The sequence below is a fragment of the Salmo salar genome, chromosome ssa12 (assembly GCF_905237065.1).
Source record: "Salmo salar chromosome ssa12, Ssal_v3.1, whole genome shotgun sequence".
In the NCBI taxonomy this organism is placed as follows: Eukaryota; Metazoa; Chordata; class Actinopteri; order Salmoniformes; family Salmonidae; genus Salmo; species Salmo salar.
The window spans coordinates 64,928,374-64,941,696 of record NC_059453.1 but is presented as its reverse complement, the minus strand read 5'-3'; the positions used below and the strand labels follow the sequence as shown (position 1 = coordinate 64,941,696).

The window sequence follows — 13,323 nt, the reverse complement described above, 5'->3', positions numbered from 1 at the left end:
TGCGAGATCGGACATACTATCACTATAATCTGAGTGTAGATTTTTGGAACTGGCTTTCATTTCAGCGCATCTAATTTGTAAACTGTATTAAATTATTACTTTTTTAAATTCCACAAAAAATGAACACACATCAAAATGAAGTTGTCTTTCTTCTCTTTATTGTGATGTAAGTGTCAAGACGGTGCGTTAAATCCCTGATGAAGCTTTAGCGTTCTTATAGATTCAACGGAAAGCCAATGTATCAAATCAAATGTTATTTGTCACGTAAAGAACAGGTGTAGACTAACAGTGAAAAGCTTACTTATGGGCCCTTCCCAACAATGTAGAAAGAAAATAGAGAAATAAGAGAAAAGTAATATCACATAATAATACAATTAATAATAAATACACAATGAGTAATGATAACTTGAGGTAGACATGCACATATAACTAGGAATAAAGGGACTAGGCAACAGGATAGATAAACAGAAGCTGCAGCATATGTGATGAGTCAAGAAAGTTAGTGCAAAAAAGGTCAGTGCAGATAGCCTGGGTCGCTTTTTGGTTTCTGTGCGTTCAGAAAGTATTTACACCCCATGACATTTTCCACAATTTGTTGTGTTACAAAGTGGGATTAAAATGGATTTTAATGTCATGTTTTGTCAACGATCTACATAAAATACTCTGTAATGTCAAAGTGAAAGAAAAATTCTAACATTAGTAAAAAAAAATACAATAAAAATAAAACAATAATATATCTTGATTCGATAAGTATTCAACCCCCCGAGTCAATCAATACATGCTGGAATCACCTTTGGCAGCGATAACAGCTGTGAGTCTTCTTGGGTAAGTCTCTAAGAGCTTTCCACACCTGGATTGTGCAACATTTGCCCATTATTCTTTTAAAAATTCTTCAAGCTCTGCCAAATGTTGATCATTGCTAGACAACCTTTCAAGTCTTGCCATAGATTTTCAAGCAGATTTACGTCAAAACTGTAACTCGGCCACTTAGGAACATTCACTGTTTTCTTGGTAAGCAACTCCAGTGTAGATTTGGACTTGTGTTTTAGGTTATTGTCCTGCTGAAAGGTGAATTCATAAAACCCTCTATGGCCTTACTCCCCACTATCTGAGATACCTACTGCAGCCCTCATCCTCCACATACAACACTGCTAAAAACAGTCAAACTGGACCGTATTATCTCCATCTCTTCATTTAAAGACCCAATCATGGACACTCTTACTGGCAGTTATGGCTGCTTCGCATGATGTATTGTTGTCTCTACCTTCTTGCCCTTTGTGCTCTTGTCTGTGCCCAATAATGTTTGTACCATGTTTTGTGTTGCTACCATGTTGTGCTGCTGACATGTTGTGTTTCTACCATGTTGTTGTCATGTCGTGTTGCTACCATGCTATGTTGTTGTTGTAGGTCTCTCTTTATGTAGTGTTGTGGTGTCTCTCTTGTTGTGATGTGTGTTTTGTCCTATATTTTTTTATTATTATTATTCTTTTTTAATCCCAGCCCCCGTACCTGCAGGAGGCCTTTTGCCTTTTGGTAGGCTGTCATTGTAAATACTAGCCTATTTAAATAAAGGTTAAATAAAATGAAACAATTCTGTTTCTTTGTTATCCTGGAAAAACTCCCCAGTTCGACGATTACAAGCATACCCATAACATGATGCAGCTATGCTTGAAAATATGGAGAGTGTGTCACGATTCCCACCGACGGTGGCGCCCCCTCCTGCTCGGGTGGCGCTCGGCGGTCGTCGTCACCGGCCTATTAGCTGCCACCGATTCCCTTTTGCTTTTCCCTTTTTTTATTTTGTGACACCTGTGGTCAATTAGCCATTAGAGGGGCTATTTAGTTTAGCTGGCCCGCTCCTGTTCGTGCGGGATTAATGATTGTTTCTTGTGTGACGGCTTGTGTTCATGTCGACGTTGTTGTACGCCGCATGTATTTTCTCCCCTGTGTGTGGGAACATTTGTTTTTTTTGGTGAGTGTATATTAAAAACACCACTACCCTGTGTTCGCTGGTTCCTGCGCCTCATTCCTCCTCCACAATTACCAAGCCCTAACAGAGTGGTACTCAGTAATGTGTTGTATTGGATTTGCCCTAAACATAACACCTTTGTATTCAGGACATGAAGTTAATTGCTCTTTCACGTTTTTTTGCAATATTACTTTCGTGCCTTGTTGCAAACAGGATGCATGTTTTGGAATATTTTGATTCTGTACAGGCTTCCTTCTTTTCACTCTGTCAATTAGGTTAGTATTGCGGAGTAACGGCAATGTTGTTGATCCATCCTCAGTTTTCTCCTATCACAGCCATTAAACTCTGTAACTGTTTTAAAGTCACCATTGGCCTCATGGTGATATCCCTGGGTGGGTTCCATCCTCTCCGGCAACTGAGTTAGGAAGGACGCATGTACATTTGTAGTGACTGGGTGTTTTGATACACCATCCAAAGAGTATTTAATAACTTCACCACGCTCAAAGGGATATTCCATGTCTGCTTTTACATTTTTTACCCATCTACCAACAGTCCTTCTTTGCGAGGCATGGGAAAATCTCCTTGGTCTTTGTGGTTGAATCTGTGTTTGAAATACACTGCTATACTGAGGGACCTTACAGATAATTGAATGTGTGGGTACAGAGATGAGGTAGTCATTAAAAAATTATGTTAAACACTATTATTGCACACAAAGTGAGTGCATGCAACTTATTATGTGACTTATTAAGCACATTTTTACTCCTGAACTTATTTAGGCTTGCTGTAAAAAAGGGGTTGAATACTTACTGACTAAAGACATTTCAGCTTTTCATTTTTTATTAATTTGTAAAAATGTTGAAAAACATAATTCCACTCTGACATTATGGGGTATTATGTGTAGGCCTGTGACCAAAAATGTTCTTTATCAATTTTAAATTTAGCCTGTAACAATACAAAATCTGGAAAACGTAAAGGGGGTGTGAATACTTTCTGAATGCACTGTAACTATTTAACTAAATATTTAGCAGTCTTATGGCTTGAGGGTAGAAGCTGTTCAGTGTTCCGTTGGTTCCAGACTTGGTGCATCGGTACCACTTGCCGTGCGGTAGCAGATTGAACAGTCTATGACTTGGGTGGCTTGTCTTTGACAATTCTGTATATTTGTATCCCATTGAGCACATTTCAGCCATTACCGGGGTGTATTTGAAAGGTCATCACAAACATTTACGTGGTCGTAACATTAACGAAAAAACAACAGGCTCAAGCAAAAGTATGAAAGAGTCACAGGAGTAAAATTAAATCAATCCAGCCAGACAGATTTAAGTGACAAGTGGATTTTGCACCCATCAAACTTAGGAAATATAGATGGCTGAAAAAGACAGATCCTCAGGTCGGTGGGGCATGCGCATTGCTGGTTTAATGGGGTTTGAAATGTGAATGGGATGTGAGTGGGGTGCAAATAAGGGCCAGTGCACAGCCACCTCCCTCCATAAAGCCACTGAACACCCTCTTTGTTCAGCTAAAGCTCACATGACACAACAGTCAGGCCCAGAGGTGTTACACACAGTCAGTAGCCCTCTGCCTGCCTCTGCTCCAGACCCTTTCCTTTGAGGAAACACACTACCCAGCTAGCACATAACGTTCTGAGAACCATATGTTTCTTAGAGCTTGGTGAGAGCGTGGTTGTCTTATGGTTATTTTGCATACAACCTTCCCACAACTTGTTCTTGGTATTTCATTGCTTTAACAGGACATTTCCTAAAAGTTCAAACATGGTTACATTTAATATCAATTTTGTTAATGTTCTGCGAGTGTTCTCCAACTAGTTTGACATTAGGAATTTGATCAAATAGTTCAGAGAACATTAAGAAACAACATTCTCTGTGGGAATTTCAGTACTTCAGCATAATGTTTCCTACAAGTTTCCTCATGGTTCAATTTAATGTCCTGTTTTCAAATTGTTTCGAGATCATTAAGAAAACGTTCCATAAAAACCACAAGAAACCTTTAGCAATGTTCAGTGAACAATCTAAGAATGTTATTTAAAAACATACACATTCCGTTCTCAGCATCAACCAAACTCTCTCTAAGTGTGTTCAGGTGTGTTGGCCACGCCCACTAATTGGCCACACCTGATCTTAATAAGTGCTTGTTTCCTTTGAAATCGGGTCTGTTTGAATAGACTAAAATGAACAGCTTTGTAGGAGTAAAAAAACATTGCATGCTAGCTCCATCCTGGTAGCGCAGTGGACTAATTCCATGGATAAAGAACAGAACATTATAGGTTTGAATATCACTGATGCTGTGTCACAATAAAAAATAAACGTGTTTTTCCATGATTAATGCCCAAGGAAATGATTGTCCATGTGTCCTGTTTGTGCTTGGAGTAATACAAAAAGTTAACCCAAAATAAGCTAGCAGTGTTATTTGGTATTTATTAGGATCCCCATTGAAAGTCTTATTGAAACATTCAGAGAAAGTTTTAAGGACGTTATTCAAAAACCTTTTAAATAACTTATCATTTCCATTCTCAGAGCGTTAATATAACCTCCCAGCAAAACTTTAAGGAACCAGAGTAAAACATTCTCAGAACCTCACTGCAACCTAAACATAAATGTTCCCAGAATAGGCAAAATGTTCACTTCTGTTCTCAGAATGTTTAAAAAATGTTCAGTATTACCAGTCAGGAAACGTATGGCTTTGTTCCCACAACCAATGTGAAACCAAAAACACATGTTCCAACAACTTCCAAGGAACCAAATGTGCTAGCTGGGTAATCTCCTTACAGCAATCCTACCAGTCAGTCACTGGTCCCGTTGGAGGCTATAGGCTACAGGTCCCAGGGCCCACCAGGACCTACACTCATACACAGGCATGAATGGTGTCAGATGTGTGGTCTGATGCACCATGCCTTAGAGCAGACTGCAAGCCATACCAATAGTGGATGACTAGAATGCTTGTCAGTGCTCTATGGCTCCAATGTACAGAGTAGGTGTTAGGTGAGGTCAAAGGAAAGGGTAGCAGAATACACTGGAGGGTTGAGATGCCACTGTAATGTTGTGATGTTAGTTGGGTGTGTGGTTGAGTTTTCCCATTGTTTTTCTGTGTTCAGAGAAGCGTGTGCTGCTATGTAGGTCTGCGGTACCCCTTTGGGAACGAGCAGCTAAGATTCAGACTGAAACGGTACTCTGGCAGAAAAAATAGAAAGGAGAGGAGAGGGGAGAGGAGAGGGTACTCTGGAGGCTTGAGCACAGCACATAGTGGTCAACTGAAAAGCTGCCTGACTAGCTGGCCCCCTCCACCTACATGTTTCTTTCCCTCTTTCTCTATCTGGGATACTAGTCAACTCAACATGGCTACTGGAGAGCATAATTATTTGAGGCATGTGGATTTATGTGATTTATAGTAGATACATAAATACATACCTTAAATAAATGTACTGTACTGTGTTTCACACATGGCTCTATTACATTCCACATGAACAGTGTGTGAGACATGTTTAGTTTTATGTTGCACAGGAGCAGATGAGCTGTATACAGCAAGCCAAGTGGCCAAGACAGACAGACAGACAGACAGACAGACAGACAGACAGACAGACAGACAGACAGACAGACAGACAGACAGACAGACAGACAGACAGACAGACAGACAGACAGACAGACAGACAGACAGACAGACAGACAGACAGACAGACAGACAGACAGACAGACAGACAGACAGACAGACAGACAGACAGACAGACAGACAGACAGACAGACAGACAGACAGACAGACAGACAGACAGACAGACAGTGTAGTTTAGTAACCCAGAGCTCAGCTGGTCCAGACCAGACAAACCACCTAGCTCAAAATAAATCGTTTTTTTTTCACTGTGTAAAAAAATCCTCTAGACATGACTCAAGGCATAAAGCTTGGATACAGTCTATGAATAATATTTGTGTCTGTGATGGTTGTCTACAATAGTATCAACGCTTATTTAGTCACATTTGGTGAGAAATGCGGTTATGCTGCCAGTAAGACTAAAAACATCTTCTCTTTCCTAACTAGAGGTAGCATGTATACTTCTAGTTTGGAAGATTTTGTTAGTCACCCTGCCTACAATTCCACTGGATTTAGACCCTGCTAGTAAACAGTCAATAGATTTGGCATTACTACACACATCCCAAACATCGCTTTACCTCTAGGTAGAGAGCTATTGTATCGTAATCCTATCCAAGGTCGCTTGGTAAACAAATCCCTCGGGCTAGGAGAGTTTTCTAATAAAAGCAGCATTATGAGAGTTTACAGCACATACATATTTTCGTGGAACAAGACTTAACAACCTAGATCCCATGGCTGCTGCCACCTTGTACTCTAGCTACTGGGGTGAGGAGGTTTGATGGTAACTAGAGGAAGACAAGGGAGTGTGGATGTTATGGTATATGTCATTGATTTATGGGTGAGATTATCAACTGGAAACCTGAGCTGGACAGTAGGGTCACGCAAAGACACGCAGCAACACTCATAATCATCACAGAATATAATGGGCCAGGTTCGGTGCTAAACCCACAAACACATTACATAACCCCTACATGACCAATCTGACACCTATGAAGCTAAACCCTCTGTGACTCATCCTGACGCCACCACTGCCCAGATTATTCTTCCTAGCTGGCATGGCAGACTCCTGAGAATGCACTCATGTATATTCAGTATTCACGTATTCAATCACAGCAAAAGATTGGACACGCAGATGCAAGCACATTGAGGTTATTTCCAGCATCCATCATTATAATTGCATCGGTTTAACACAGCAGCACAACACTGCTATTGGCAAAGTAATGAAAGCGCTCCACCCTGGCCCCATTACATTACCTTTCATTAGTCCACACATGGCTTGAAGCCCCTATTCATCTCAATGCACATGTATCGCATGAAACACAAGGTGTTACACACCTGCCAGTATGTCACAGCTGTAGTTATGATACCTATTACACAGTAATGATGTATTTACTCTTTAGCCTTTATCTAGTGACTGTTCAATTAGGCCTGTTACATACAGTCTACCGCCTGGTTAATTGCCTTTAAATAATTACAGGGCTATTTCTGTCCAGGGAAGAGCTCAGTTTAGAGGGACTGAACGGAGCGCAATTGAATCAGAGGAACATCTGCGGCTACTGTGAACATGCCTGACTGGGTTATGCTCTGGGTTTACATCCGTGTACATGCATCTACTCATTGATCTTAGCATTCACCATATAGAACTGCAGAGATGGGACCAGGTCATAATCGAGCAAGTCCTAAGCCAGTCTCAAGTCTTAACCTTCGAGTCTCGAGTCAATTCCCAAGTAATAAGTGGCAACTCTCAAGTCAAGTCCCACGTTCCAAAGCTCAGGTCAAGTCACAAGTCCTTAATTTAGTTTTCCTTACATTAGGCCTACTAATACAGTATATAGGCCTACATAATAAACTTCACAGATCATGAAATAAATGTTTTTTGAATCATCATTAATAATAGAAAAGCCATCCAAATGATGATATACAGTCAGTGTTGCTAGTACAGCTACAGTTTGACTGACATTGTGAAATCTCCAATTAGAATAAAGTGGTGTTGTTTTTACCCCACCCACAACATGCACGTTGAGAGGTCTGTGGTTGGCTAAGAATAAACATTTATGGAAACTCTTGCTCAGAGCGCATATTTTCAAGCGAGAAGAGAGGAAAATATAGGACAGTACTCTATTTTTCCCCATGCCTTTCCGCATCTGGAGGCGCTAGGCAGAATTGAATTTAACAGTTGTTTACCATATAACTCAATGCGACTCTCCACTTTAAGCAACAGAATTGCCACGAATGTATGCTCATGGTGTAATGCAGAATTTAAAAGGAGAGGAAGGTGGTGCTGCTCGTTTGAGAGGGGAAAATCCAAGTCTCTCGAGTCTCTTGAGTGTTACAGCTCAAGTCCAAGTTAAGTCCAGAGTCATAGATGCTCAAGTCGAAAGCGGGTCAAGTGTTTTTTCTTTTTGCCAAGTCAAGTCTTAAGTCACGTGACTTGAATCCACATCTCTGTAGAACTGTATGTAAGCTACTGTATGTTCATTACAATCATAAACTCATTCATCCGCTTATCCATCCATCCATCCATCCATGTTGGCTCACAGGAATAGGACGACCCCTGTGTTGGCCATGGCGTACGACAATCCCAGAATTCCACTTCCCATGATGGCGTTGCCCAAGTTGAATACTGACATTCCGAAAGAGGTCTTCCCCTCAAACTGATTCCATGGATAAAGACAAAGAGGAGAACACGCTTGTTAGCACAATGCTTAAAACAATCAAACTTGCTTCACAGAAGGAGAGAATGAACACGCGTTACATATTCATCTGAAACATCCACTGGGGCCATAGCGCCCTATTGGTTTGGCTTACGTCCGTGAAGCCTGTGGTCTTCTTGTCCTCCATGCTAGACAGGAACTCCTGACTCTCTGCAAGGTTAGCCTCTGGATCCTCACTTCTGTGGGAATAAAGCACAGTCATAAGCACATTAAACAACAACAATATTATGCAACCACAACTCAAGCACACACTCTCTGATAGAACTGTGGAATCATATAGGATAACATTCTACTGCTATAGGAGGCTGGGGCTTGTTGGTACTGTTCTGTCCTTATCACAACTCGTGATTGTCATAGGTGAGACAAACAGTGCGGTGAGACAAACAGTGCACCGAAACATATCCCTTCCTTGTCAATGTTACATACCTGACATTTTGGACACTATTAGGAACAATTTCCCTAAAAAAGTAGCGTAGAGAAAGACGATCCATCATCCAATGAAAGCACAAAGAGGAAAAACAACATAAACACACCCTCAGTAATGCAGCCATGATGGAGACAGTGACACAGTCTGTGTAAACTAATGCATTCAAGACACTGTACGTTGTATGTTAAACAGTTCATGTAATTTCCTCTGACTGAGGGGCAGGTCTGATGCATGCTGATGGAGGTGACCTCATGATTAGTAGAGCAAAGGAATGCAGTCTCTGATGCTAGGTAGTACTAGGTACGCATGACACACATTTCCACACACATATCCAGAGTAGTTAACAAAGATCAGTGTTGTTGTTGTGGGGTGTGTGAGGGGAGACATGTGACACTCTCAGAGGGTAGTACAGTAGGTCACGCGCGCAGCCTGCCCGCAGGACAAGGCAGCTAGTAGCAGAGCTCACCTCAACCCTCTGACAAAACAAGGCTCAGTGAGGGAGTACATCACACTCAACACTAATAGTTTAATACTCAGCCAATGTAATATGTTGCCTAAATACCAGAGGGTATACTTTTTTAGATGAAAAGGTTCCCCTTGTCTGCTATCTTGTATCTAATCTTGTCCACCAGCCGAGTCTCTCTCTGTAGAACACTATATGCAGTAGCGAATGAGCCTGGGGATACCTGTGTATACTCTACGTTTTCAAATGAAAAGCCTGTGTATACTTTTGTATGTTTGTAGTCTGCTATCATGTACCTGATTGTATACTTACTGCTCTGTGGTGTCTCCTGGTGGTGTTTTGGCTGCTGCTGTGGTTTCCTCCCCAGGCTCATGGCCTTTCCCATTGGGAATAGAGTTCATCTCTGCTGGTGCTGCTGGTGCTGGTGCTGCTGCTGGTGTTGAAGCTGGTGCTGCTGCTGGTGGAGCAGGTTCTACGCTTTCAGCTGCTTTATCGTCACTCATCTTTGTGCTGATGGATGTGTGTGTGCTGTGTCTGATGTCCTCTTTTCTTTTCCTCTTTTCCTTCAGGAGTCTAGGAAATAATAGACAAGCGGCAGTTAGACTACACCTGATGATTTAATTATGTTCACAATCACTGGAATATTACAGACAGTTCATTAAATGCAGATAAGCTCGCATATCTTACACATCTTACACAGCCATCTAGATCCAGAATTGGGATACAAATTGTACAACTTGAGTACAGATGAGTTGCTGGCGGCTATAAGAGGCGTGTTGAAAGAGGCCTGCTCTTGGCAGTTATAATGAGTCTGTCTGCGTCTTCCTGGTAGGCCCCTGTTAAACGTGCCTGAGTTATAAAGTGCTTTCTAAGAACGCTAGAGGAGCAGACAACACAACACAAACACTTTCTATTTTCAGTTTGTCGCACATAAGATAAAAACACCAGCCACCACCACTGAAGTCGGAAAGCTAAGTTGATAAACAACCTTTGATTCCGGGGAGAATCTCTGGCATTATTGAGTTGTCAGCTGACAGGTATTTTCCTCTCTCTTTCCTCGGAGGAGTTAGCTGTGACACTCTAGGCTTTGTGAGGGATGGTTCGGGCCCCTCTACTCGGGGCCCCTGTGTCCTAGGTCCCCTGCAGTGGTGTCTAAGCAGAGCTGCTGGTGTGCGGGACTCTGAAAGACTCCTATGACATACGTCTCCTGGTTCCTGTCTACCTCGGTTCCCTCTCTGGCTGTCGCTGAAAGCCACCACCACTAATTTCTCCATTAGCTATGCAGCGTAAACAGGGATAAAGTGCGGATGGAGTAGGGGGGGTTAGAGAGTTGGGGGCGAAGGGGGGTTAAAGAAGGTGGCACACACATTGCGGGACCCACAGAAGAAGGAGATGAAAGGCAGCAGAACCAGCTACGACCAGCTTAGAACCAGTTCTGGGCGTCTTTGTTCCCAATTTTTTTTGTTCTAGCTTGCCATTTTTGTATTTAATTAGGAAGAGCTTAGCGTAGCGGCAGCGCTCTCTCTCTCAGTGCTCCAGCACCCTTCACTGGGCCTGGTCCCCTCAGCAGCTCCCTGTTCCTGCTTCCCACCACCCCTACAACCACCACCTCCCCTCCCCTGCCAGCCTTTTAACTGTAGCTTTTCGTAAAATGATTTTACCACATCAAAGACTGAGGGAGGTGAATAAACCCTGGGTCTCCATCGAGCAGCAGCCCCTCATGGCCTGTGTCACTGTGTTACTGGCCTCCACCAACCACGTTGTGATGTGAGCCTTATTGCACAGCCAGGCTCCTCTGTCTCTCTGGCTAAAGCCGGGCAACGTGGTCGGCCAGCAAAACACGGCACACAATGGCGCATGTTGTGTGGTTTCCTGGGAACGGGCCGGAGAACAGTGATGCTATTGTGCCAAGCATCATTATACCGCCGGGGCCCCCTTGGCTGCAGCTTGCCAGGCCACTCGAGGGGCTGAAAAGGTAATTCATTGTGCCCTAAATGAAAAGACGCCACCTTGAATTCCGCAGCTACCGGTGTCCTGCGCTCACGCACATGTGTGGCAGGGGAAGGGCAGTGGGCGGTGCCACACACACTAGGTAGCCCATCGCCAGTGAGGAGCCTCTCTGTCACTCAAACAGCTCACGAATCACAGACAGGCTGGACAGCACGCTCAGAGGAGGATCTGAAGTGGAAAGGATGTGTGATTGGCTGGCTGAACCACAGGGGGCTCTCTGGGGTGAACTCACAGGGTGGAGCTTCTCCACGCCAAAGCTGATTGGGCAGAATCACATCTTCAATAACCATTGAAAAAATTAACAAAAGCAACATGTGACTTCCTTCAGCTAGCTGGGTGTGAAAACACAAACCCAATGTGTTTTCATTCAGCCAGAATGCCTGGCAGATCTCTAGCCACAGACACAGGGAATACGGTATGAATACAGTACAGTGAGGGAAAAAAGTATTTGATCCCCTGCTGATTTTATGCGTTTGCCCACTGACAAAGAAAGGATCAGTCTATAATTTTAATGGTAGATTTATTTGATCAGTGAGAGACAGAATAACAACAACAAAATCCAGAAAAACGCATGTCAAAAATGTTATAAATTGATTTGCATTTTAATGAGGGAAATAAGTATTTGACCCCTCTGCAAAATATGACTTAGTACTTGGTGGCAAAACCCTTGTTGGCAATCACAGAGGTCAGACGTTTCTTGTAGTTGGCCATCAGGTTTGCATACATCTCAGGAGGGATTTTGTCCCACTCCTCTTTGCAGATCTTCTCCAAGTACTTAAGGTTTTGAGGCTGACGTTTGGCATCTCGAACCTTCAGCTCCCTCCACAGATTTTCTATGGGATTAAGGTCTGGAGACTGGCTAGGCCACTCCAGAACCTTAATGTGCTACTTCTTGAGCCACTCCTTTGTTGCCTTGGCCGTGTGTTTTGGGTCATTGTCATGCTGGAATACCCATCCACGACCCATTTTCAATGCCCTGGCTGAGGGAAGGAGGTTCTCACCCAAGATTTGACGGTACATGGCCCCGTCCATCGTCCCTTTGATGCGGTGAAGTTGTCCTGTCCCCTTAGCAGAAAAACACCCCCAAAGTATATGTTTCCACCTCCATGTTTGACGGTGGGGATGGTGTTCTTGGGGTCATAGGCAGCATTCCCCCCTCCTTCAAACACGGCGAGTTGAGTTGATGCCAAAGAGCTCCATTTTGGTCTCATCTGACCACAACACTTTCACCCAGTTGTCCTCTGAATCATTCAGATGTTCATTGGCAAACTTCAGACGGGCATGTATATGTGCTTTCTTGAGCAGGGGGACCTTGCAGGCGCTGCAGGATTTCAGTCCTTCACGGCGTAGTGTGTTACCAATTGTTTTCTTGGTGACTATGGTCCCAGCTGTGTAGTTCTGGGCTGATTCCTCACCGTTCTCATGATCATTGCAACTCCACGAGGTGAGATCTTGCATGGAGCCCCAGGCCGAGGGAGATTGACAGTTCTTTTGTGTTTCTTCCATTTGTGAATAATCACACCAACTGTTGTCACCTTCTCACCAAGCTGCTTGGCGATGGTCTTGTAGCCCATTGCATCCTTGTGTAGGTCTACAGTCTTGTCCCTGACATCCTTGGAGAGCTCTTTGGTCTTGGCCATGGTGGAGAGTTTGGAATCTGATTGATTGATTGCTTCTGTGGACAGGTGTCTTTTTTACGGGTAACAAGCTGAGATTAGGAGCACTCCCTTTAAGAGTGTGCTCCTAATCTCAGCTCATTACCTGTATAAAAGACACCTGGGAGCCAGAAATCTTTCTGATTGAGAGGGGGTCAAATACTTATTTCCCTCATTAAAATGCAAATCAATTTATAACATTTTTGACATGCGTTTTTCTGGATTTTTTTGTTGTTATTCTGTCTCTCACTGTTCAAATAAACCTACCATTAAAATTATAGACTGATCATTTCTTTGTCAGTGGGCAAACGTACAAAATCAGCAGGGGATCAAATACTTTTTTCCCTCACTGTATGTTTGAAGACTTAATTGATTGTTCCACTAAGCCCCTGAGAGAGTGAGTCACTGAAGATGAAAGAGAATGTGTGGCGATGAAGAAGATAACATTTACAATGGCAAATGTAGGACAGTCACCATGCGATGTA

General features: G+C 43.0%; 1 protein-coding gene across 3 annotated transcripts in view; it reads right to left on the bottom strand.

Moving 5' to 3' along the window:
• Positions 1-13,323, bottom strand: part of LOC106565568 (sodium-coupled neutral amino acid transporter 3) — a 61,261-nt gene that overhangs the window by 27,430 nt on the left and 20,508 nt on the right. For 2 of the 3 annotated variants that reach the window (XM_014132835.2, XM_014132836.2), the window contains exons 2-5: positions 9,486-9,746; positions 8,710-8,742; positions 8,378-8,462; positions 8,108-8,223 (exon numbers count right to left, since the gene is read on the bottom strand). In XM_014132835.2, the coding sequence (XP_013988310.1) occupies positions 8,108-8,223; positions 8,378-8,462; positions 8,710-8,742; positions 9,486-9,676 (425 nt within the window). In that variant the 5' untranslated portion in view covers positions 9,677-9,746. The remainder of the gene's footprint in view (positions 1-8,107; positions 8,224-8,377; positions 8,463-8,709; positions 8,743-9,485; positions 9,747-13,323) is intronic. The other variant, XM_014132837.2, reaches the window with a different exon arrangement.